The sequence below is a fragment of the Liolophura sinensis genome, chromosome 6 (assembly GCF_032854445.1).
Source record: "Liolophura sinensis isolate JHLJ2023 chromosome 6, CUHK_Ljap_v2, whole genome shotgun sequence".
In the NCBI taxonomy this organism is placed as follows: Eukaryota; Metazoa; Mollusca; class Polyplacophora; order Chitonida; family Chitonidae; genus Liolophura; species Liolophura sinensis.
Window position 1 is genome coordinate 68,608,844 of NC_088300.1, and position 25,564 is coordinate 68,634,407.

The window sequence follows — 25,564 nt, forward strand, 5'->3', positions numbered from 1 at the left end:
TCCTTTTTAAGGAATGTAGATTCGTGAAATATGAGTATCAAACAGGCTCATATCAACTGTGTGACAGCCAAGGAAATATTGAGTATTTTGTGGAATTGCCGAGAAAAACCAATACATGCAACAAAGATTTTTTATTTATTTATACACGTGTGTTTCCGACATTATGGAAAACTGTATACTATATCTACCCTCCACGTGGTGACGATTTCCTGTTAATGTGGTTTACATTTCAAGGGATTGGGTAGCTAAGTGGAATAATGAAACTGGTCTTTAGGAATTTGACATTAGATATTGTTTTACCGGTTGACAAGCTGAATCGTCTGAAATTCGAATATACTTTGTTTACTGGAGAACAATCTTTTATTTTACAGTAATAAATAAAAATCATAACTTAACAGGTGCAAAAATAGTGAAAGAATTTCGTCATCTAGGGGATATTTATCTAGAGTTCTATTATAGCAATGAATATTGTGATGTATATCTTTACCATACACATCATCATCTGTTGCATTTTCAGCGATGCTTATTCATTCTTTTTTCCTTTTTTTAACTTTTAAATGACAGGATGTAAAATAACGCATGAAGTAATTTCCTATACGACCGAGCATGGCCCGGTAGATGAGTTTATTTATTTATTTATTTGATAGCGCCGTACTCAAGAATATTTCACTTATACGACGGCGGCCAGCATTGTGGTGGGTGGAAACCGGGCACAGCCCGGGGGAAACCCACGACCATCCGCAGGTTGCTGGCAGACCTTCCCACGTACGGCCGGAGAGGAAGCCAGCATGAGCTGGACTTGAACTCACAGCGACCGTATTGGGGAGAGACTCCTGGGTCATTACGCTGCGCTAGCTCCCCCCCCCCCCCCAATGATTATATAAAGCAATACCAGTCTCAAACACACTTGAGTTATACGGCCCCTGTAGATGAGACTGAGTCAGACGAGTATTGACATTTTTATCCATTAGCAAACAATCGTGTGGGAAACATGCCTTTGGCGCTTAAACAGAGTAACACTATATTGATCAGTGTACAAACGTGATAAACTTTTACATTTGGCCGCCGTAGTTTTGCAATACTTATTTTTGTTCCCCAATATTATCAAGTCAAAGTGTGATAGATTTTTACCACGATAAAGTACATGTTTAAGTTTTTAATTAGATCTACCCATATTTTAAAGGCGTAGACTTGAACAACGACACTTCAAATAACGCTGTGTAAACTAGTGTTCAAAAGTCAAAGCAAAGTGTCAAAGTACACGGTTTATTCTGATAACACAGGAAGGGGGGGGGGTGGTCAGGAAAGACTTATTGTTACTTGTTTAAAATACAGTCAAAAGAAGTGTTCGGCGAAACAGAGTTTGTCCAGCATGTGTATTATCTTTCGTAGATTTGCCATAAAGACAAGTCTATATCACACATTGTCATCGTGAAATGTACAACATCAGTTTTCCTTCTCAGGGGGAATGCATGGCTGTCTAAACTGGTTATCTCTATAGAATATATAACACCGGTTCACCTTGACAATGGATTACGTTTACATCCAACAAGTAAATTAGTATCATGGCACATTATGTCAGCCCTCATCCTCACGGTAAGTCTATCACCATGCAATATAACGTCGGTTCACCTTGACCATGTATTATATCCTACAAGTAAATTAGTGTCATGGCACATAATGTCAGCCCTCATCCTCATGGTAAGTCTATCACCATGCAATATAACGTCGGTTCACCTTGACCATCTATTATATCCTACAAGTAAATTAGTATCATGGCACATAATGTTCAGTCCTCATCCTCACGGTAAGTCTATCACCATGGAATATAACGTCGGTTCACCTTGGACCATCTATTATATCCTACAAGTAAATTAGTATCATGGCACATAATGTCAGTCCTCATCCTTACGGTAAGTTCATCATCATGGAATATAACGTCGGTTCACCTTGACCATGTATTATATCCTACAAGTAAATTAGTATCATGGCACATAATGTTAGCCCTCATCCTTACGGTAAGTCCATCACCATGGAATATAACGTCGGTTCACCTTGACCATGTATTATATCCTACAAGTAAATAGTATCATGGCACATAATGTTAGCCCTCATCCTTACGGTAAGTCCATCATCATGGAATATAACGTCGGTTCACCTTGACCATGTATTAAGTCACAAACATAAATTAGCATAATGACACATAATTCCAACCCTAATTCTCATGGCAAGTCTATCAATATATAACGTCGGTTCACCTTGGCTATATTAGTCTATATCATTATGAAATATAGAACAGCAACTAAAGCCAACACGACATCCCCCCCCACCCTCCCCCACCCAAGTCAATCCATCCATCCCAACTCGATAAAAGTCTGTAGTCGTCATAACGGAATATGTAACGTCGGTTCACCTTGGCAATGTAAGTCTTTCTCATAAAATTATCCTCATGACATACATAACGCCTACCCTCCTTCTCAAGGTAAATCTATATGAGTTATCACCGTAGAATGTTTTACGCTGATGCACCTTGGCAATGTAAGTCATTTAAATTATCATCATGACAGTTATAACGTCTCCTTACCTTGCCAAATGTAGCCGCTCCAGCAGGGGTGAACTGATGTTTCTTACAAAAATCCAGGTAGTGTGTGTAGAGAACACACCTGGGTAAACACACCCCTTCTGCTCGCTCGTAATTATCCGATAACCTTCAGGCAAAATACAGAAAATAATCGCATCAATTTATTTAAGCAATTTTACGACTAAGGCAGAATGCGCTTTGCACGTCTTTTGTTTGCTGCATGGAAAAGGCATCTTTTCTCAGGAGAGACAATTTAATTATAGATTCAATAACAAATTCTCCTGAAACTCTAACGATTTAACAATGCGATTTAGCAGTTCTGTGGCAAAAAGCGTTTATTAAATATTCAGATCACGAGGTTTGACATAATGTTCTGTTAACATTATAATCTAAATGATGAACCATTTTCCCCCTAAAGTCTGGCCTTGGTTGCGCATAGTCTGTATCTCATTCCGATCTTTGAGGACAACCAGGTACTGAAGCTTTGCGACAGGTAGTCAAGCCAGCTTGGACCCGAGCCTTATTTGCACGGAGAAAAGATAGCTTATTGGCGCTTGTGCTGAATAATATATCTGTCTCTTACACGCTATCATGTCGAGAGATGTTCAACGAAGTTAAGTTATACTTCTACTCGCTTTGACAGAATGAGTGGGATACAACGAATAAGGATCGTTTTTATTTTCAATTTCAACCTTCTATTTCCAGTGATTATGTAAACCTATCTCCAAGACGACATGATGTCTTATTTTTCAGATTAATGTCTGGCGTCTTACCTCTTAACTTACGCCTTTTCAAACTCTCACCCAACCCTCATCCCCTTTATTAGAGTGTTATCTCTAGTAATGTAGTATAGTAATGCAATTAAGAGCGACGTGCATCATCCCTTTTCAGGGCTTGGAAAACGCCAAATTCACTCACTGGCTTATTGGCTTAACTATGCTAAACGTGTGCCTGGAAACCAACTCTGATAGTTACTGAAAATTCATTCGTTTCATCGCAGATTTTTTTTGTTCTGTAGCGTATATACACCTTTGTAGCACTGAAGCTCATTTAATATTGTGGACTTCTCTGTGGAGTCTTAGCGTCGAAACCGGTATCTAGAAAGCGCGGGCTCTTTTCTGAGGGTTTTGGCGACTTCAGTAATTGCATTCTCGTGTCTTATCTATCAAGAGCGGCTCTGTATCCTTTGTTTTAACGCCGGATCGATCGTTAGGACGGATTATCCCGTCACGTTGGCACTCGTTCCCATGATAAGGTGACAGCATTTGCTAAAGGTAACGTGCTTTCCACGGACTTTTGTGTACGAGCGTTCAATACCAAAGATTTCTGGTCAGACAGAAACCTTGGGAAATTTGGAGTGGAACATATGGCTGCAAGCTGCTCTATCTACGCTATTGCAGATATATTCCCTAGAAGTATCTTGTAAAGATTGTGAAATGGACTAAGTTCTAAGAGTGTAAAGCAATACCAGTCTCAAACACACTAGAGTTATACGGCTGCGAGTGTCTTGAAAGCTACATGCTACATGTATCAAACTAAATTTAAGCCATTTTAAACAAAATGATATGAAAGCCTTGAGAAACTAAGAACGGTACCAATCCTGTTCTGACTGCGATGTGTATAAAATATCTTCCCTTATTCTTAGATATACTGGCGAGCAAAAGATACTTTTCATATTAAATTCGATGATGTTTTCCTGCGCATCGTGTGGAATGACAATTTATGAATTCTTTATTTTTCTCAAAACTGTGAACATAGGGGACTCTTTTCTGGGAAATGAATTTTATTCGTTTGCTAAAACAAATGCGCAAGTACAAATGAACGTAAATGTGATACTTAACTGACCGAATTTTGCACGTGTATACAATTTCTTCTTTCTTGTCTCGAAGTATATTAGTAATTTTCTCCCAGCTACATATTCCATTTACATTTATAACAATAAAACGTATTTCTGATATTATAATTAAATGAGCTGAAACAGTCCAGGGTTACGTTAGTGCTAGTATAAGATGGCCTGCTTAATATGTGATGGCCTTTTTTATTTATTTATTTGGGGTTTTATGCTACGCTCTAGAATATTTCACTTATGCGAAGTGACTACCATTATAGAGGAAGGAAACCACTCAGACACATGGGGAAATTCACGGCAATCCGGCGGATCGCTGACAGACCTTGCTACATACAACCAGAGAGGAAGCCATCCACAGCATTGAGAGGCATCCCGATCAGCGTGCTGCTATAGAAGTTAAATCAGGTGTAAAGTTTAACATCAGCTTCTTATCACTGACATCACTTATCACAGCTGGAATTGAACTTGCAACCTTTACAACTGTGCGCGCGTAGAGCTTCTGTTCCGATTTACTCACCAGTTGAGTGTGGAGGCGACTTGTGATTGTTTCTGTGTATTCAGGTCGGCGGCTGCACCGTGACAGTCCTGTTCAATGTCCTCAGGGTCATGGTCTGTACCTTCAACCATTAGTAGAGCTGATTTAGTGATGCAGATTTTGAGAGTGACCATACTGGCATATACAGTAAGTTATCTAAAATTTCACTAAATTTTAACCAACTAATCGCCCTACGGTATATCACGGTGGTGAAAAAAAGGTGAAATATATTCTAATTAAAAGTAAATCACCTATAATTTCATGGAATTTTTAACTAACTAATCGCCTGATACCAAGGTGGTGAAAAAAAACAGGTGAATGGTTATCTCATTAGCAGTAAAGCACTTATAATTTCAGGGAATTTTAAACTAACTAATCGCCTGATACCAAGGTGGTGAAAAAAAACAGGTGAAAGGTTATCTCATCAGCAGTAAAGCACTTATAATTTCATGGAATTTTAAACTAACTAATCGCCTGATACCAAGGTGGTGAAAAAAACAGGTGAAAAGTTATCTCATTAGCAGTAAAGCACTTATAATTTCATGGAATTTTTAACTAACTAATCGCCTGATACCAAGGTGGTGAAAAAAACAGGTGAAAGGTTATCTCATTAGCAGTAAAGCACTTATAATTTCATGGAATTTTTAACTAACTAATCGCCTGATACCAAGGTGGTGAAAAAAACAGGTGAAAGGTTATCTCATTAGCAGTAAAGCACTTATAATTTCATGGAATTTTTAACTAACTAATCAACTTACGATATGCCAAGGTGGTCAAAAATCTGGTGAAAAAGTTATCTCATTAACAGTAAATCACCTATAATTTCCTGGACTAATCATACCACAGTATACCAAGATGCTGAACAATCAAGTCAGTACAATCTGACTAACAGTAAATCAGAAAATAACTTTGCACCATACTTCACCATCTGATCACCAATTCTGTATTGTACAATTCGTACAGCTGGGTCATTAGTCTGAGGAAAATCCTGTATGACAGTGGTGATTTACTGTGTATTTAGAACAATCCTGTATGACATAGGCGATTTACTGTGTATACAGAATAATTCTGTACAATATTGGTGATTTACTGTGTATACAGAACAATCCTGTATGATATAGGTGATTTACTGTGTATACAGGTCGGGACCACATAGTCAGCCACCATAATCAGTGACAGACATGATGTCGTCATAACCGTCTCCCAAACTTCTACAGCAGTCATGCATTTGAGAATTGGATATAATATACACGGAAACTCACTTTGCACACAGAGCAATCAGATAGACGTGACTGAATTCCCCTGAATTCCCCTGTTATATATTGGGCCTATCTATCCCAGATCAACGTATGTCCATTGCACTCAAATCCTTATACGAGTATATTCATCGTACAGAGCTATTATCATCTTTCTACACATTACCATGCATTGTTCAATGACTCAATTCAGATTTCTGCCTTTTTTGATGAATTTTGACGCTTGACTTAATGTTACGCTTCGCAAAGGGTTAGGTGTATAGATATAAGCATGTAATGAAAACATATGACAGCAAAAAGCATGTAAGTTGAAATAAAGAGATTAGCTTGGCAGTGACATTATGTTTGGTGAACGCTTCTGTAATTGTTTCGCCAATGTTTTGTATCTAGAATTCAATGAAACAAAACTGAATATAACTTCCAATATTTTAATATTCAAGAAATTTTCATTATGTTGGATATAAAAAGCATATTAATATACACATTATCTATTTTAATTGACATTCAAGACAATTGAAAAGACTTTATTATATCAGTCATAAATATATAATGACATGAACATATAAAGTACAATGACACTTTGATGGGAATACATGGATGTATTCAAATGCAAAACTCCATTTCAGCAAAATTTAGGAACTGTTTTACTTACGGCATGGTTGTTTCTGTATACTACTTTGTTCAATTTCTTTCATTCCTCTTTATGTTTGTAGATTCCATTCAGTCAAAATTACTAAAATTCCCAATAATCTATACTGTTTTCGTTATTTTCTAAAGCTCAACAAAACTGTTGATATCTGCGGTATCTTTCAATAAGAGGAGCCGTCAAGACAAACATCGTCACAGAAGGTGATAAATCACTGGCACTAAATTCTGCAGATAAAACCCTAGATGAAGTTTAATAACAGTCCTGTCAAACTTTATCAGTAAAGAGACACCACCGTCCACAGTTCATATCGGCTGGCCGCTCCGTCTGTTAGTTTTAAAACTGATCCATCCAGGAATAAATGACGGCCTCGAGCCACGAAACAAAACAACACAGATACGAAATATCCAAACAACTATAATATCGTGGACAGCGTCTACTCTGTAACTCACTCCAAAATCTAAACGCCTCATTTATAAAGACAGCTTTACACATTCACGAGGAAATGTTTTGATGTTTGACAGATTTAGGGGTCTATGCATATGCCAAGTTTATCTCTATTTTATGAAGTATTTGGATGCTAACACATTTAAAACGAAAGAAGGAATGATTTGTGGCCAATGACACCTCTGGATTAAAAGCAAAAAAAACCTTTTCATTTTATAGTCAATGAGTATGCAAAATATCTTATATTTTTTTCTTACAAATATGAAATTTATTACCCCTAAATACGCCTCTGATACCAGATATTTAGCAATATTTTGCCCGTTTACGTCTAAAAAAATTTGGTAGCCAACTTGATTGAGTTTTCCATTATATCTTAATGTCATTGCATGGAAATTTATCCCAGCACACAAACTACGCATGCGCCATTGATGCACTTGAGATTAAGAATTTCCTGCGAATTGTGTTTGAAGCACAATGCCGATATTGGTTGGTAGGCCTATACACTATAAATTTCGATACCGTTATTTTCCACGTAGTTAAAATATATCTGTTTTTGCTGTTTTGAATAGAAGTGAACATACACACACACGTGGATGTTACCTTGGAGACAAAATGCTATAAACATGTAACTTAACTTCCAGCAGTAACAGTTACAAAAAATCGTTGTCATGCTAGGTTGCAGATGAAAATGCAGAGTGCACGTGGTGACATGACATAGTACCATGCAAAAGTTTTTTTACTTTTACTTGTTCAATGTTACTAATTTATTACATAAATAATAAAGTAAATCATTGCACTTGTGTATAACTATTATGCCAGTCCACTGTAGTAGATTTGACAGAAGATCGATATCGGTGAGTTACCTCCCTTGTAAGTTATCAGTGAGTCAGAGGCGGCAAATCTCCGCTAAAGCCTTTGATGTTTTAACCTTTAATCTGTGTTATGACATGGTTGGCCATTTGTAAGATAAACTAGCACATTGCACCTGTGGCCTACCTTAACCTGAACGTCAACCCTAGATTAGTATTAGGCGTGGTTACTTCGTGACATTTGTGATCAATATGCCCTACTATCTGTGAGTTTAAAGGCTTATAGAAGTCTTGTTTACAGCCGATATACTTATCTGTTACCTATGGCCTTTTATGTTATATGTATACCATTTCCATGGCTGTTCAAACCAACCTCACAAGAGTTGCTTCCAGTTGAACCAATATATTAACTGACCAATCACAGTGTGGCTTACGTCTTTAGAACCGGAAACAGAAAGTGCGTTTTGGGAAACACAGCCAGAAAGAAGTACCCAGAATAGGTTCTTCGTCGAGACGGTCACACTAATATTCCTAACCGTCATCTTATCTGCCCATATATAATTAGGACTCCCGAATGAAGTGCCACATTTCGTATGCTCGATGATTTGACATTTGATTTATCTATTTGATTATTTGATTATTTGATTGATTCTTGGATTACTCAAGAATATTTCTCTTATACAACGGCGGCCAGCATTGTGGTAGGAGGAAACTGGGCATAGCCTGGGGGAAACGCACAACCATTTGCAGGTTGATGGGTTTCCTCATCGACATTTGTGTGTCGACAATATGATGGTGATATTTAAGATCCATTTTTATTATTTCTAAGCAGTCCGACTCATAGGTACTTTACAATAACGAATATTATGCAGTCACTTTGATATTGTAACGTGATTGGTCGTCTTTTTGTATGTCGTTTTTATAAACCATTTAATCAATGGAACAACTATACTATCGATTACTTCTGATTTGTTCATTCACAAATTAAAAGGAAAAGTAATGGATTGAAATTATGCTAGCTTTTGATGGGAGAAGTGTAAATAAGCTCGATACACGTAAGGGCTATCGCCATTTGGTTGAAGTGTTTGATCGTCGGTATACACCTGGTACGCAGTTACGTAATAGAACGAGGGGCTTTCTGTTACTGCTAACCAGGCGTATAACGACAGCCAAACACTCGATTTCTCGTCGCACGTAGTCCACTCCCAAACGGTCAAAAGGCAAAACAGGATATAGGTGACGAAACCAGTAACAGCGTGGTCCTCAGAGTATAAGATTACTTGCTTCTGATGGCGGTGCTTTCAACTGTCTCATTGTGTGCGATTTTGCTTGTTTTGAATTGCAATATCTCGGTTGTGCAGCATTCCAAAAATACAAAGGTATGCCAAAAAGCATTGTGACTTCTTGTGAGTTACTTTGTCGATGCATATACACATGTGGTATAGTGCTGTGTTTTTTTTCCCTTTACAGTCAGTGATGTGCTACAGCGTAACACTAACCCTGTGTTTCTGTCCAGAGTGATGCAGCCTAATACTAATCCTGACTTCTTTACAGTCAGTGATGTGTTACAACCTAATACTGACCCTGATTTTCTTTACAGTCAGTCATGTGTTACAACCTAATACTGACCTTGATTTTCTTTACAGTCAGTCATGTGTTACAACCTAATACTGACCCTGATTTTCTTTTACAGTCAGTCATGTGTTACAACCTAATACTGACCCTGATTTTCTTTACAGTCAGTCATGTGTTACAACCTAATACTGTCCCTGATTTTCTTTACAGTCAGTCATGTGTTACAACCTAATACTGACCCTGATTTTCTTTACAGTCAGTCATGTGTTACAACCTAATACTGACCCTGATTTTCTTTACAGTCAGTCATGTGTTACAACCCCCTTACTGACCCTCATTTTCTTTACAGTCAGTCATGTGTTACAGCCTAATACTAACACTGTGTATCTTTACAGTCATATATCAAAACCTAACACTAATTCTGAGTTTCTTTACAGTCAGTCATGATACTGACTCTGTGTTTCTTTACAGTCAGTCATGATACTGACCCTGTGTTTTTTTACAGTCAGTCGTGTGTTACAGCCTAATACTGACCCTGTGTTTCCTTACATTCAGTGAGGCGCTACAACCTAACACTACCGCTGAGTTTCTTTGCAGTCAGTGATGTGATAAACATCTCTTCATAGTCAGTGATGTGCTACAACCTAACACCACTCCTGAGTTGCTTTGCAGTCAGTGATGTGATAAAAATCTCTTCATAGTCAGTGATGTGCTACAACCTAATACCAAACCTGTCTTTCTTAATAATCAGTGATGTGTTACAAGCTAACACTACTCCCGAGTTTCTTTGCAGTCAGTGATGTGATAAAACCCACTACTAACCCTGTGTTTCTTTATAGCCAGTGCTGTGTTACAACGTAACACTAATCCGAAGGTTCTTTACAGTTAGTGATGTGTTACAATCTAACACTAATCCTGTGTCACAATGGTCACAATCTCTGCCGATTTCCAATTTAATATCGGGATATTATGGGTGGGGCAGACCAGAATGGCCAGAGTAAATGACGAAGTTTGCACGGGTGCCAGTGACATATGTCATATTGTTGGAAGGTTGTCTCCCGAGAAATGTTAGACTTACACGAGACAGCACCTCCGACAGCTTATCGCCACCATTGGAAGTGGGGGGATATAGAAAATTCCCTGTCTGAGGATAGCTTAGAACCAGCACTTTGTGTGACCTCCTTTACATTAGGTTTCTTTAAAACTAACAAAGTTGCAATAAAATTTTAACAATTACATGTGTAATTGCCTTATTATACAAATTTATCTCGAGCAGACATTTCTTAATTATTATCCGTTACATCCGTCAGTTAATGACAGCTTTAAAAATCTAAGCTGCATGCGGGCAAAGTTTATGACTCTTTCGTAACGATTTCATCAGAAAACCAATGAAAATTTTTTTGCTAAGCGAGTGTAAGATTGAGCACAACATGAAACAAAATTTATTCTTACCACGCTCTTACAATCGTAATGAAGGGAATGTCTAAAATTGTAAATTGAAACTAGAAAATTGAAGATAAATAAATACTATTATACCATTTATCACGGACTTACGAGTGACCATACAGTGTACAATCGTCGCTGATCGGCATGGTTTTTCTTGCTGTGCTGATGTCTTTTATAACTTAGATTCCCCTGATGAAAACATTGTGCACCTCTATATATTTTAAAGTATTCTACTGGATGTTTAAAAGGCAAATTTTGTGATGTCTTTCAACCGCGATATCGCAGTTATTACTGAAACCCAATGGTCCAGTTATTTCCGCTTACCTCATCCCAACCCTGTTTTGCGTTTGAAACCAATGGTGTCGTAAGAATTCGTTATTTCTCGAGTTACGAAACACGTCAGCAAAATAATGGGCGGCCGATTAGGCCTGTTTTCTTCTCAGGCTATATTTTTTGTTGTCTTTTCTTCTAATGGCAAACAGTATACAGAAGATTTCCGTACAATACATTTGTACATGGACCGATCTAGGTCCAGTACCCACACTATGACACCCTTTCGGATAGGTATATACCTCTTGACCCGCATGTGGGCAAAGAGGAGTGCCCCGGGGCTCTTGACACCCGTCATCTTATACCCTTTAATCGGATCCTTTTCCTGTCTCGTACACACAGACCTCCAGACGTGGCGTATTTACCCACACAAGAACTTATGCATCAAATAACATCTCGCCCTAGACATCACGAAACCTGGGTGGTATTTGCAAATGAAATGAAGATCTATATATAAATGAATTGCCAATTATGAATTGTCTATTAGCCATTAATATTTACATTTTATATCATTTTTTTTTAATTTTTTTTTTAAGAATTTTTAAATATTTTATAATGTTACATTATAAAAATATTTCTTATGAAAATCAATGATAAATAATTTTTAGAAAATAGCAATCTTACCTTAAAAGTATAAAATCTGGTCGAGCTTAATTCGACTTTTTGATGTTTTTGTATCCATACTGCATACTATATTTATTTATAACTGTTTTGTTAATCTCATGAGGCGAACATATGGAATGCTAATGAGATGATGATAAATCATGAAATTAAGCAGAGCTAATGCAGTCGAAATAAGCCCTGGAAACGTTCAAAATAGTGCCGTTAAGAAAAATGACCAAGTCGAAAGATAAGTATGAAATCTAATGCTGTTTTGATTTGTGTTTGAAGAACACAATCAAAAAGACACGAAATTTCTTCTGCTTTCCTCCCACCATAATGCTGGCCGCCGTCGTATTAGTGAAATATTCTTGAGTGCGCCGTAAAACACCAATCAAACAGATAAATAAATAAATACTTTTAAAATCTGTTTCAGAAAAAAATAAATTTAAAAGAAAGAGTACTTTTAAAAGGTTCGTGCATAAATGTGAAAATGTTCTATGTTATCATCAGATTTATTCACTGATGTGTTTATGTGATTCGACTTGATATACAAAGCAATGGACATAATTTTCTCCTAATTTTAAAACACTTTATCCATTTATTGATGCATTGGGTTTTAACGCCACACTGATTAATTTCACAGTTATGTGCACAATAATGGCCAAGCAAATCAAATCGACGGACGGCGAAAGAAACTCATGCACGAGGTGCCGAACAAAAAAATAGCCCCTTATGGAATGGCTGATAAACCTCATGATAAAAAGCCGCAGCTACTTTAACTAACATTTTACCGGCATTGCGTCTACACTCGTTTACTTAGCTATCCATATTGTAATTCAATATTCATGAATTGAAAACAAAAGAGCAACTTTTAACGGATGTAATAACTATATATTTTACAGTAATAGCTTTATGGCTCAGGGACTGTGACTAAAAGTTGCTACATTGTTTGAATGGAAACAACTTGTCAGAGAATTCAAATAATGGAAATAAAGGCCGAATTTCTTCAAACATAAACGGTCAACAATAAATTTAAAATTTTTGAATTAAACTGGCTCTGTTTAAATTCTTATGGATTCTTTGATTTATTGTCCATATTGGGTTAGAAATCTGGAAAACTCTTTCAAGAATTGTTCTAGTTCAGTCATAGCTTAATATTGTAGCAATCAGCTAATTTTCTTTCAATACAATTAACCATATATATAGGCCTACACCATTCAAAAACAAATTGGCTATGTTCTGTATAAATGACGTAATATTCTATATATTTTATTACATCAACAGTTCATTTAAAATACTGAGACATCGGACGAGGTTAAGTGTATAATGCTGCCAGCTTTCATATCAGTGAAATATTCTTGACCAATCAAATAATTATATCATTAAATCCTACTTACATTGGGCTTCTGTGATGGAATCCTTTCCCTTAGCATCTTCCCCTCCGCGGGGATTTGTCACATTCTCCCGTTTCTCTGATTTACCGGGGTCCCGTGAGTCGGGGTTGCTCAGTCCTCGTGCTTCCGACCAGTAGCCCGGGGTCTGATGTGAGTTGCAGTAAGAAAAGCCCGTATGATGTCCCGCCGTATCGAACATTCCTTCTGCCAGCATGGGTGTTAAGGGCAGCATGTCCATCGCTGGGGAGATGTGACCAACTGGATGGTATCAGCAGAATCCATGAGAAAACACAGTGACGAGAAACATTACGTAATGACCAAACGTGTATCAAGGATAGAGAATTCACAAAGGGGAGGAAAAAAAAAAAACGAATGTTTTTGCTCTACCGTGAAAAATTCAACAAATGAAAGTCAAATTTCGTAACTGAATAACGCTCTCGCATATACTGCTTTTAAAGCTTTCCCCGTCCAACCACGTGGGCTTGGGTATCTTCGACTGTCCCTAGCCGATATGACATCGTCAGTTAAAGTGGGTAAAATCTCTTTTAAGGTCGCCGATCGGGAGGGCGGTTGGGGCCCCGGGTTATAGGAAAAGACCGCTAAAAACAGTCGATCTCCGTGCGGCGGGAGATCGTGAATGGAAAAACCGATCACCTGAAACCAAGCCCACTCTTAAGCAAACAGTTTCGCCATTTACGATAAGGCTGAGCCCCACCCCCCGTAATAGGCGACTAGCTGTGTTTTCCTAAGGTACAATACCGGCCTAATCTTTGACTGGGCCCTCAGGTGCACTAACACAAACACGGCCTCACACTTCACGCTGTTGACAGCTGGGCTAAGCCCACTCGCCTCTCACCCAATGCGATCATCACACTTTGCTCATTTGGGGATTTTGTGCCGAACACCTAGAGGTATATACCTGTGTATACCTCGCCATAGGGGTAGACGGGTCTTTAACCGCCCGTAATCGCTGGGGCAATGAAAGCAATGAAAGATATCGACTTGAAACAGTACCTGGCTGAGAAAACACCCTCTCTTTCAATGATGATGTTTGCGGTTTTAATTGTGCGCTTAATTATGACCACACAAGCCAGTGTTTGAAATAGAAGTGGTTATGACGATTCAACCATGTGGATCTAATGCTGCGGTGAAGGCTCTCCTGTACAGTTAAAAAGGCCATATGGGAAAGCTTGGGCAAAAAAATCCATCTTCACTCAGTAAATTTAGTTCTCTGTATTCACCAATAATAGCTCAAATTATTGCCATACAGTAAACATCAGACTCACAGCTGTATAATTTAGTGTTAAAATGGCCCTAATATTTGGAAAAGTCATAATGCTATATCTGCTTAATAAATTATTAGAAATTACCCATTTGGAACGGTAAAACGGTAACAGACGAGGCTAATATTTTGTGAAAGGTATAATTATTTGCATTGATTGGATTTGTACTGCTTGATTTTTATTTACCAGAGCTCTCCGGTATATAGCTTCTTTAGAACACAGCTGTTTACTTACTTTGGTTTTTATCATCTTAAGTTTTCTTTCTCTCTGAATCTCTATAGTAAAGCTTACAAGTGTTACACTGAAAACGCAAGTTTTGTATAACCGCAATTACTTATATCAGGACGAGTTATTAAAGAAATAAGTAAGTAAATAAATCAATAATTATACCGGAGAGATACATGTAGACTTGCCATTTCTCTATCGATATCTCTTAAGACAAAAAATATTTTAACCGCTTTTTTGTCACAAAAAAAAATTGAAAACTGTAGTTACTACCCGTATATTGGTTATATATGAATATTAACTTTCGAATATGCCTGAGAAAACTATACTTACCTCATTACAGGGCCAAAAAAAAACAAACAACAAAAACAGACCGAATTTTGTAATGAGAAAAGCACCAAATCAATCAATTACTCGAGATTCATCGTGTACATGTGTAGTGTGTGATTGTCAGATATATGCATTAGACAGATAGAGATAAATATTTATACATCGCTATAAGAACCAGTATACATATACAGTGTACATGTATTTAAGGTACGAACATGTGGGGTATGCCAAACACTGATACACGTGTATATATATATGTCTGCATATATCTAATTCATTTACAAATTATCATGAGTATAATAAATCCACTTAAGAAAATGTTGACCAAAACACAATTTTTCAGTATGGGTTTGTATAAAAAGTAAAATGTACATGCATAGATGTCATAACATATAAACCTAGAATTTACTACATGTGTGTAGTCTACATGACTTGCATGCAGGCTGTATATAACATGAAAGAATATAAGATGAAATTTTTACTGTTACAAATGCTCTTTGTTAATACTGTATATTTCCTTCATTGTAATGGGTGTGTGCTACTTTCACATGTACAAGACTATGTACATTCAATTTCGAAATGACGATGTCGTATGCTAAAATTCCATAAGCGAATATTATATTTGAGCAAAATAGTTGTGAAAGTATAAATGCCTATTTTCTTATTTTAAACTACATGTCTTAAATTTTCATGAATTAATTATTTGATTTCTATCTATGTATTGTCTGTTGCTTAACGCCATATACACAGAGCGCACCTCTGCATGGCACAATAAGTTTATTAAGTAACACTTTCAGAAGTACATTCTATAGGCTTTCTAATGATTCGTTTGATTTATTGATTTATTTGATGGGTGTTTTACGCCGTACTCAAGAATATTTCACTTAATATGGCGGGAGGAAACCGGCACAGCCAGGGGGAAACCCATGACCACCCGCAGGTTCCTGACAGACCTTCCCACGTACGGCCGGAGAGGAAGCCAGCATGAGCTGGACTTTAACTCACAACGACCGCATTGGTGAGAGGCTCCTGGATCATTACGCTGCTGATACCTTTGATGCCGACACAATGCTAAACATTAAGTGAAATATGGCAAAGATAGTTGATCTAGTCCAAGTAATGCATATGGCGTCATATTATAACGAGGAATTAAATACAGATGGCCGTCGGTATTAAGAGTTAATCTACTCAGGGCAGTGACATACTCAGGAGCATTGACAAACGCAACAAAATCAGATACGTGTGATGATTTCAGCAGGAATATATCTAACACTGTGTATGTACAGACCTGTCACATTGTCAGTATCACATTAGACTTATGAGTGTCATTATACCAGCAACCAGCGGATGGTCGTGGGTTTTCCACATGGCTCTGTACGGTTTCCGCCGTAGGGGTGGTAGGGGTGTTGTATAAATGAAATATTCTTGACTACGGCGTAAAACACCAATCAAAAACAAAACTATAAAAACTGAATTGCACTAGCAGGTACACTGTATATTTCCTTTTCTTAATGGTGTTAAAGAACGGTCGAATAGAAATAAACAACTCTTTTATCTTCATTTTCAATGTTGAGACCTCCCGCTGATATTTATCATTTAGGGTACTCATGTGTTCGTTAAAGAAGGTCTCGAAGGCGTATGTGACATCACCTAAAAAATTGTTTGCATTTTTTCCTTGCGGGTATGTCTGAACATTGAGATGGGAAATTGTTCACACTTGAGCGGCAATCCCGCTTATGTATTGTGAGATCAATTTAGCGTGTTCTATTTTCTCATGAAATGTCGTAAATTTCGGAACGGTTTCTGAAGAATTGAGATTTAGTAGTAATTCAGTTCATGCATTGTCCAGGTCTCAAAATACCACAGAACATCGGCACGTTGCTTAATTCCGTCGGAGGGCTTATATCCGGCAATAAGGATTCATATTCTTTTACTATTTCGTTAAACGTTTTAATCAGTAACACCGAGATGAATTCGATTTTAGCAATTTTCTTGTGATAGTTATTTGCATTAAAGTCTTCAATGTGAAAAAATCTAAGACGGCCATTTTAAAATACATGTTTGTGATGTCAGATTTTTGCAATATAATTTTTCTGCATTTGTCTTTCCACTTAAATCCTACTAAAAGAGCGGTATTTTACATGTTTGCAATGTACTATATCACACGCGGTGGAGGTTTTATATACAGACATGCATATACAGAGATGTTAAAGCTTATGAGGGTTCCTTGTTAATATATTTCACTTTAGTTAATTATACATATATCATGCCATTTTAAAACTATATATATTTATAAAATTGCCAAACAAACCCTGGTTAAAAACAACAGTGCCAAACATGTAGCTGGCTTTTGCACAAAAAGCCAAAACATTAACCGGTATTCCAATTGTTATTGAGCGAATTTGCAATAATATTAAAAATATGTATCCGAACTAAAAATCTACCTTCGACCGTGGGTTGGATTTTTACAGATACAGCTGTATATATTTTTACAATAAATTAATAAATTACTGTTTCCGTCATATACATGTATATATATTATATATATATATATATATATATATATATATATATATATATATATATATATATATATATATATATATATATATATATATATATATATATATATATATATATAGACATCGTATAGATCATGTGTATACTCCAAGGTAAACATGAACACATTCTGCTGTATGAAAAATATAGTTCAGGGAAAATGTGCATAGCCTAGGCGAAACCCCACCACTTCGACAGATTCCAGAAAAAGAATTGTATTTATTATTTATTTATTTGACTGCTGTTTTACGCCGTTCTCAAGAATATTTCACTCATACGACGGCGGTCAGCATTATGGCGGGAGGAAACCGGGAACAGCCCGGGGAAATCCCACGACCATTCTGGTTGCTGGCAGACTTTCCCACGTACAAAAGTAATGTAAAGCGACAGTGAAATCAGCAGAAGCTGAATGAGAGCATGACATTTCACAGGTTAAAAGTTTGTGATTCACATCGACGATAAACGGCTTAGATGACCGAGCCAGCGAGAGCCCAGACTACGCCTATCAGTCAGTAAATTCTACGTCGACCAGGTACTGTAAACAGAACTGTATTTGCAGAAATATATTAACCTAGATGTAAATAAATTTTGTTACATATTAGGGTTCGAAATGTATAAAAAAAACTACAGATGTAATACAACATAATTATTATATCCTTCGCCGCCCAAAATGTAGTAATGTTTCATCACCGCGGTTGCAATTGCTATCCAGAGTTTTATAATTGTTATACATTACTGGATTTTACTATAATACGGGTGCGGAAATACAATCCCGATCAAATGTATGAAACTAATAATCTCCATTATAGTTTGTTTAAAGGAAAGGCCGCTCAAAACCAAATTAAGCACAGCGAGAGATTACCAATAATTTTTTGGAATTCAATTCATTCATTTTTTTTTAATTCTACAAGGTGGGATTTATGGGCCATACTGCATGCCATGCTTCAGTAGCATTTGCTCTAAAATGACACTTCTGATAAGAAAAAGGATAAATAGTCCTAAAAGGTGGCTGAATCAATAAAAATCAAGCAAAATGTGTTACTTGAAAAATTTAGATTTATTTTAGATAAAGTACAGTACGCCCTCGACCGAGTGTAGGCAGAAATACGGGGGTTGGGAGCGAGTGGGAAGGGTAAGGGAAGGGTGTCTGGCTATCTCTTTGGGACCACATAGAGATTTCGGGTGGACGTTCGAAATTTCAATCTTCTTTACTCAGGATATTTGAAGCTGGATGCTCAGAATTTGACAGCTACCAGTTTAGAAAAATAAAACCTTGTCAGAATCAGGGAACAGTTGTTAGAGAACCTCTGCTGAATGAGCAACTTAATTTACAGTTGGTGTAAACAAAACAGTGCAAATCACGCGGGCTTAAATATACCTCTGGCCTTTTAACCCAAAAATCTGCAATAACAACAAGACACATTCCAGGACATATATGTACATTTTACAACCAACTTTTAAGTAGGTGAATTGTTAAAAAGTATACAAAGTGAAATATTTATTAAGTACGGCATAAAACACCAATCAAATAAATAAATAAATAAAATGCACACAGGGGCCGGAGAAACAGTTCCAATGGTGTGTGCTTGTGTGTGTGTGTGTGTGTGTGTGTGAGGGAGGGGGGGGGGTCATGATCCATAGGTTTGCCTAACAAACTTGGCTGTTTTTTCAAAATGTATTTGGTTGACAGGGCTGCCTAACCACCATAAACCACCCACCAGCTACCCCTCCTGGATTCCACGGTCCCAATAACACGGACACCTATCGTGGCTGTCGCGGATATATACTGTCATTTCTCATATTTCAAACATAGGTTCCGTCGGCAAACAGTGGTTAAGACTACTTTGAAAGAATAAGTCAAAGAATGACGAACTGCATATGTTGTCCACAGCAGCACTACAAAGCTTCAGAAAAATCTGCTGAAAGGTAAATTCTCTGACAGTAACTATAAAGCACAGTTCTGCCAGTGGTTACAGGAATCATACGAAGTCTGTATACGAAGATACCTCATAAAAAACCGACTAACAAATCGGGGCATATATAACGTTCTCCCGTTTTTAAACGAAATAACCGCCAGTAGAGAACATCCATCTCAATTTCATGGACTTTATCCAATGGCAGTCTGGTATAAATTGGTTAGGTATGTGATATCGCCTTCTATCGATGGTTGGAATTTTTCTATTTCCACAGAAACGACATATATTGTAGCCATTTACGTTAGTATTTATTTATTTATTTATTTATTTGATTTGTGTTTTGCACTGTACTCAAGAATATTCTATTTACACCACGGCAGCCAGCATTGGGTGGGAGGAAACCGGAGAGAGCCAGGGAGACACCGACGACCGTCTGCAGGTTGCTGGTACACCTTTCCACGTACGGCATTCACATTAATATTCTGTCCATGCACCCTGACAATAGGATTGCTGGATTATCTCCCCTTGCCTTTGCTGAAGGTCCGCGATTTTGGAGGATTCCCCGACGACTTGAAGTGACAGAGAATTAATTGAGTTTCTGATGTAGCGGTTAGCAGACCTGTCATTTGCAAAGTTTCCGAAGACTTCGTTGTATTATGCTGAAAGCAGGATAAGCACGAAAATCTATAGTTAGTCCAATTGAGTTGGAATGCTTTTACGGCAACAACCTCAGGATTACGCCAATAGGATGAAGCAGAATGTCTGGAAATCTGCCCAGTAAATTTTTGAAAAATTTAAAAATATAGTCTTTGCTTAGCATCTATTCAATAGGACTGTCATATATTCGAGACTAATTGCCTATCATTGTGGGTCCCTGCATAATGCTGGCGGACGTCGTATAAGTGATATATTCTTGAGTACGTCGTAAAGCACCAATCAAATAAATAAATATCTACACCAGCTATACTTTGCCATACTTGCCATGCAATCCGTCAGCAATCAGTGAACCCTGAATATACAAAAACATCAGGTAAGTTCTACAGAAATACTCAGACTATATGAAAATTTTGAAAATTATACAAATGTAACGAATACACTATCGCTGACAGCGATACAAATACAGCCATTTTTGTATGCTGTAACATTAGGGGAACAGATTTGTTTCATTAACGACGGTCTAAGGTTTCCTGTTACTAAGGTCTCCTGTTACTAAAGACTCTTGTTACTAAGGTCTCCTGTTACTAAGGTCTCCTGTTACTAAACTCTTGTTACTAAGGTATCCTGTTACTAAAGTCTCCAGTTCCGGAACCATTTTGCAGAATCAGCATGCACAACGTTACATGTTGAGACTTCCAAATGTCTAATGATATGTATCTGACTTTGAGTGAACAATCAAATGTTCAGGTGTATCCACGGATTCCCTTCGACCATCAACTCACTCAAGTCGCTATGTTTAGAAACATGGCCGAAAACTTTATTTGACTAGGTTACCTCCTCTTGTTGTCTAGATGACGGGAGGTTTTAGCGAACTTCAAATGTTAGACACGGTATTCTATTGTAATTATGCCACCTACCATGTAACTTCAGTTCTGCTGTAGCCTATAGGTCGTTGCGAATACTTTATAACACATTTTGGATAGACATATAATTGGCTGTCTATCCAAAATCCATTCTATCACATTGTTTAAATGTGCGATCCACGAGCGAACGTCGCATTGTGGGAATCCTTGGGCTGTCTCATTTGCATGTTACAAGTATCTCGTAGAGTGGACAGCTTAAACCACTGACGCATTTCACCTAATAATTCTCTTAATTAACATTTTCCTGAAACTATAGGTCAAGGAGGTTTAATTAGGAATCAAATGCTACTCATTTATTTTATTAAGCTGAACCAAGTCAAAATTCTGAATTTCTTTCGGCGATAGTCTCTACGAGTAAGAGTACTATTTCTTTAAGAGTACTGTGTCTTCCAGTTTTTCTTTCGTATGTAGTCACAATGTTGGTTTTCACTAAACCAGTTGATTATAAACTTTAATGATCAAGGCATGACCGAAGGGTTCATGGAGTATATCCCCCTGTTTTGGTTGAACCAAACATGCTGTAAATCGCTGGTGAAACAGAAAAATATACCCTGTTTGCCGTCCGACATGAGGTCGAAAAAAACTGTAATGACTAACCTTCCTCCATCGATATACCCGGTAAGTAGTGTATCGACGACCTGTATACAAATATACACTGACCGTCGACTTCATGAATTCAAATATCATTGTGTATGTTTACTGTGACAGTTGTCGGTGACCATGAGTTCCATGAGTGAAAGTCGCCACCACAACGTCATATATAGTCTATAATGATTCAACTGACTTTTAGGCTTCACGAAAGGTTGATCATCAAATCTGACGCTTCAAAGAAAGTAAAGACAGATAAAAAAAAATGCGTGTACTCGTAGTTTTAAAATCCAGGTGCATTGTACATGTGCACCATGTGAGTTTTTATCCTAAATTCAAAAAATTATTATAGATATTTCTGGAAGCAGACCTCCACAAAATAGTACACCACCAGGGCGAACCACCGAGTTTGCCGGAGCCACCTGACTTTAAAAAAGGACCTGAACCAGCAAGAACTGAATCTAAACCTGCTTGCGACACCATTGAAATAAAATATATGATGGTTTGTTGCAGGCAGGAAGTCCATATTCAGAGATGAATACCATATATCAGAAATTTAGATCAAAAGCTTTTGCCATTGCTGTAAGAAAGCGGAAAGCACGATCACACTAATGCGCTGTATCCCTTGTCAGTCTGGTGTAAGTTGGACAAAAAAATTTATCCCGTCTTCAGTCGATGGTTGGAATTTGTTCATTCCCACAGAAATGCCTTTCCAGTTACGTTAGTAAGTTTGGTGTCATTTCTGTGCACCTTGTCGTCAGGATTGCTGGATTATCTCCCTTTCCTCTGTTGCGAATCCGCGGTTTTGGAGGGATTCTCCAACAAGTGACAGAGAATTAACTCGGGTTTTTGATGTAGCGATTTTTTCTTTTCTGCCTTACCTGGCAACTGTACAATTGGACCTCGTTTTGACAAAGCTAGTGGTGACTGGATAAGCATTCTCTGAAGTCGTTGGATAAGGCATCTGGGTTGGCCAATTAGGCATTTGAATATTTTACATATCTTCCAGTTTTTCTTTTGCATGTCCTTAAAATGTTGGTTTTCACTAAATAGAAGCAACTTTTAAAAATACAGACTACAAGAGTCAAGACACGATACAATAATGAATAATTATGGCATCAATGATAATAATTCAGCCATGTTGTTACGACTTGCAACGGTGTATTGTCGCTGAATAAATATAATATAACGCCATGTCGACCGCCATCTTATTGCAACCGTATATAATGATACCAGTCAAATACATTGACTGTTTTTTTTTTTCAGTGCATGGTAGACTAACACTGTTTACGCTAATCGGGAGACGTGGGATCAAACCCGGGTCGGGTCCTAAAAATGGTACTTCCTGCTGCTTCGCTTAGCGCTCGGCACTATATGCATGGTTAGAGCAAGGAAAAAGGACTATATGCATGGTTAGAGCAAGGAAAAAGGCCCGTTGTCAGCATAATGTGACTAGGTGGAGGTGTCATAGCCTGGTGTCTTCGGTACAGTCAGCATGGATTCGCTTTGCTACAAGAAGATACAGTATATACATGTACTCACATCAACTGATGACTCCTAATCGTCATATGACTGAAAAAGACTGAAAACACATACATACATACATACATGTACACTGTTTACGCAGTTGATAAACTTCAAATAATCAAATAAATAAATAAATGAATCAATTCTGAAGCTACCGTTCTTTTTTCATAGAAATCTTATGTTGACAACAGTTGTTGATAAATGTGAGGGGTTCAAATTCCCTAGACATCAAGTTGTCTTGAATGTTACTGTAGTCAATTAACCAGAAACAAATAGTAGAGCCACTTGGGGGTAGAAGGCAATAGGTTCAAATCCAATGCAGACCTTTTCCCCGCCATTTGCATGGTATCTTATCCTCGTTAACGCGGAAAGTGTGATTACAAATGCAAAAAAAAAAAAAAAAAAAAAAAAAAAATCATAGGACCACACGCAGTAAGAGCGTGTGAATCTACAAAATCTCTGTCCAAGGCCGGGTTTGAAGCCGCTCCTCATGGAAGCAAGCACATTTAACCATTCGAAAACGGCTCGCTCCCCAGCTAATGTGTGAGCCATCTACTAAAGCATCTTTTCACTAAACAACTGAACGACGGGAGCCAATGACGGCGCATAGAACAAACACCCAGAGTGAAGAACGACGGAAACCAAGAAGCACTGATGGATGGGTGGACACCAAAACTGAATAAGGAAGGACACATGGACGCATGGATGGAGAGACACCCAAACGGAAGGACGGACACCTAGACGCACGTTAGGACGAAAGCCAATACGGAAAAAACGACAGACCCCCAGGCGCATGAGTGGACGGAAACCCAACTGGAAGAATGAGGATCACCAAGAGGCACGGAAGAATGAATATTCAACCGGATAACCAGGATAAGCAGACGCACGGATGGACGGCACCTACTTTAAGGAAATCAAGCACATTAATATCATGAACTATGTTCTGCGATATGACTACTGTATGTGTACAGACAGAGTTTATGATATAATGTACATATGATTATCATAAACTGTTGTACTGTACATAAAATCATGTCACGTAAAGCTCCATATATACATGTCACCAAAGTGACGGCATTGTGGTAACACTGTGACGGCGTGTCACCTAAGTTCTAGTTTCGTGGGAAAGCTTTGCGTTGGTGTTATATGACAATGTCATGTTGTTGCTGTCACGTTGTTTCATGCTATCACGTATACATATGTACAACTTGCAGAGATAAACTGCATATAGCCTATGCACGCGCAAACTATAGAATAATTCTTAGCGCAAGCTATCAACACTCGGAGTGGGCGCGTTGTAATCGGAAATAATCGATTAAACCAATCAATACAGAATCGATGGAAAAGAGACCATACAAGAAAACCAGAACGGGTTTACTTTATAGTACAAGTTCGTGAAAGCATAATGTGGTATTGTTCAGGTATTGATCTGTGCACAGGATTTACAGCTGGAATAAGAATAGAGAATACTTATGAACTATATATACAGCCCTTAATACGACTTCACATGTGGAACCGGGGGAATGCAGATTGGGTTTATATATAGCCCGCTAGATCGAATCGATCTGACCAAGCTAATTCATGGATCTTACGGCAAATAGGTAAAACTTAGGCATGGATCATGCTGAGTTATTTTTGTCTTGTTTTAAGGAATCACAAAATGAATCTTCTGACAAAATTTCAAGGAAATCGCGGAAACATTTGAAATTCTGTTATTGCACTTAAACTATGATGTCCGATGACAATTTTTAAAACTGACACACGGATTAGTCGGATGTTTGAACATGGTCTCCGTCTGCACAAAAAGAATGTGAACATAAATAATTGTCGAAATCGGACAAGAACTGAACACGTTATTTGAGGTAAACCGAAAGCGTAACAGACGTAGAAACGTACATGTTAGCCTACATGTATATATATATTGACGCAAACCTCCATCCCTCGACTGTCGCAAAAAAACGCGAAATACATGTAATAACAAACTGCCATATTGATTAAAATTCACCCTTGACTATTTGCAGGGGTACATTTCTTTCATTATTTATACAAGTGTTTATGTTTATGATCATATCAATGCAAAGTCAA

The 25,564-nt window shown here is 37.7% G+C and overlaps 1 protein-coding gene across 1 annotated transcript in view; it reads right to left on the reverse strand.

Moving 5' to 3' along the window:
- Positions 1 to 13,709, reverse strand: part of LOC135467464 (DNA-binding protein RFX6-like) — a 37,330-nt gene extending 23,621 nt beyond the window's left edge. The window contains exons 1-3 of the mRNA XM_064745238.1: positions 13,475 to 13,709; positions 4,948 to 5,047; positions 2,585 to 2,708 (exon numbers count right to left, since the gene is read on the reverse strand). Of these exons, the coding sequence (XP_064601308.1) occupies positions 2,585 to 2,708; positions 4,948 to 5,047; positions 13,475 to 13,709 (459 nt within the window). The remainder of the gene's footprint in view (positions 1 to 2,584; positions 2,709 to 4,947; positions 5,048 to 13,474) is intronic.
- Positions 13,710 to 25,564: the final 11,855 nt, after the last annotated feature.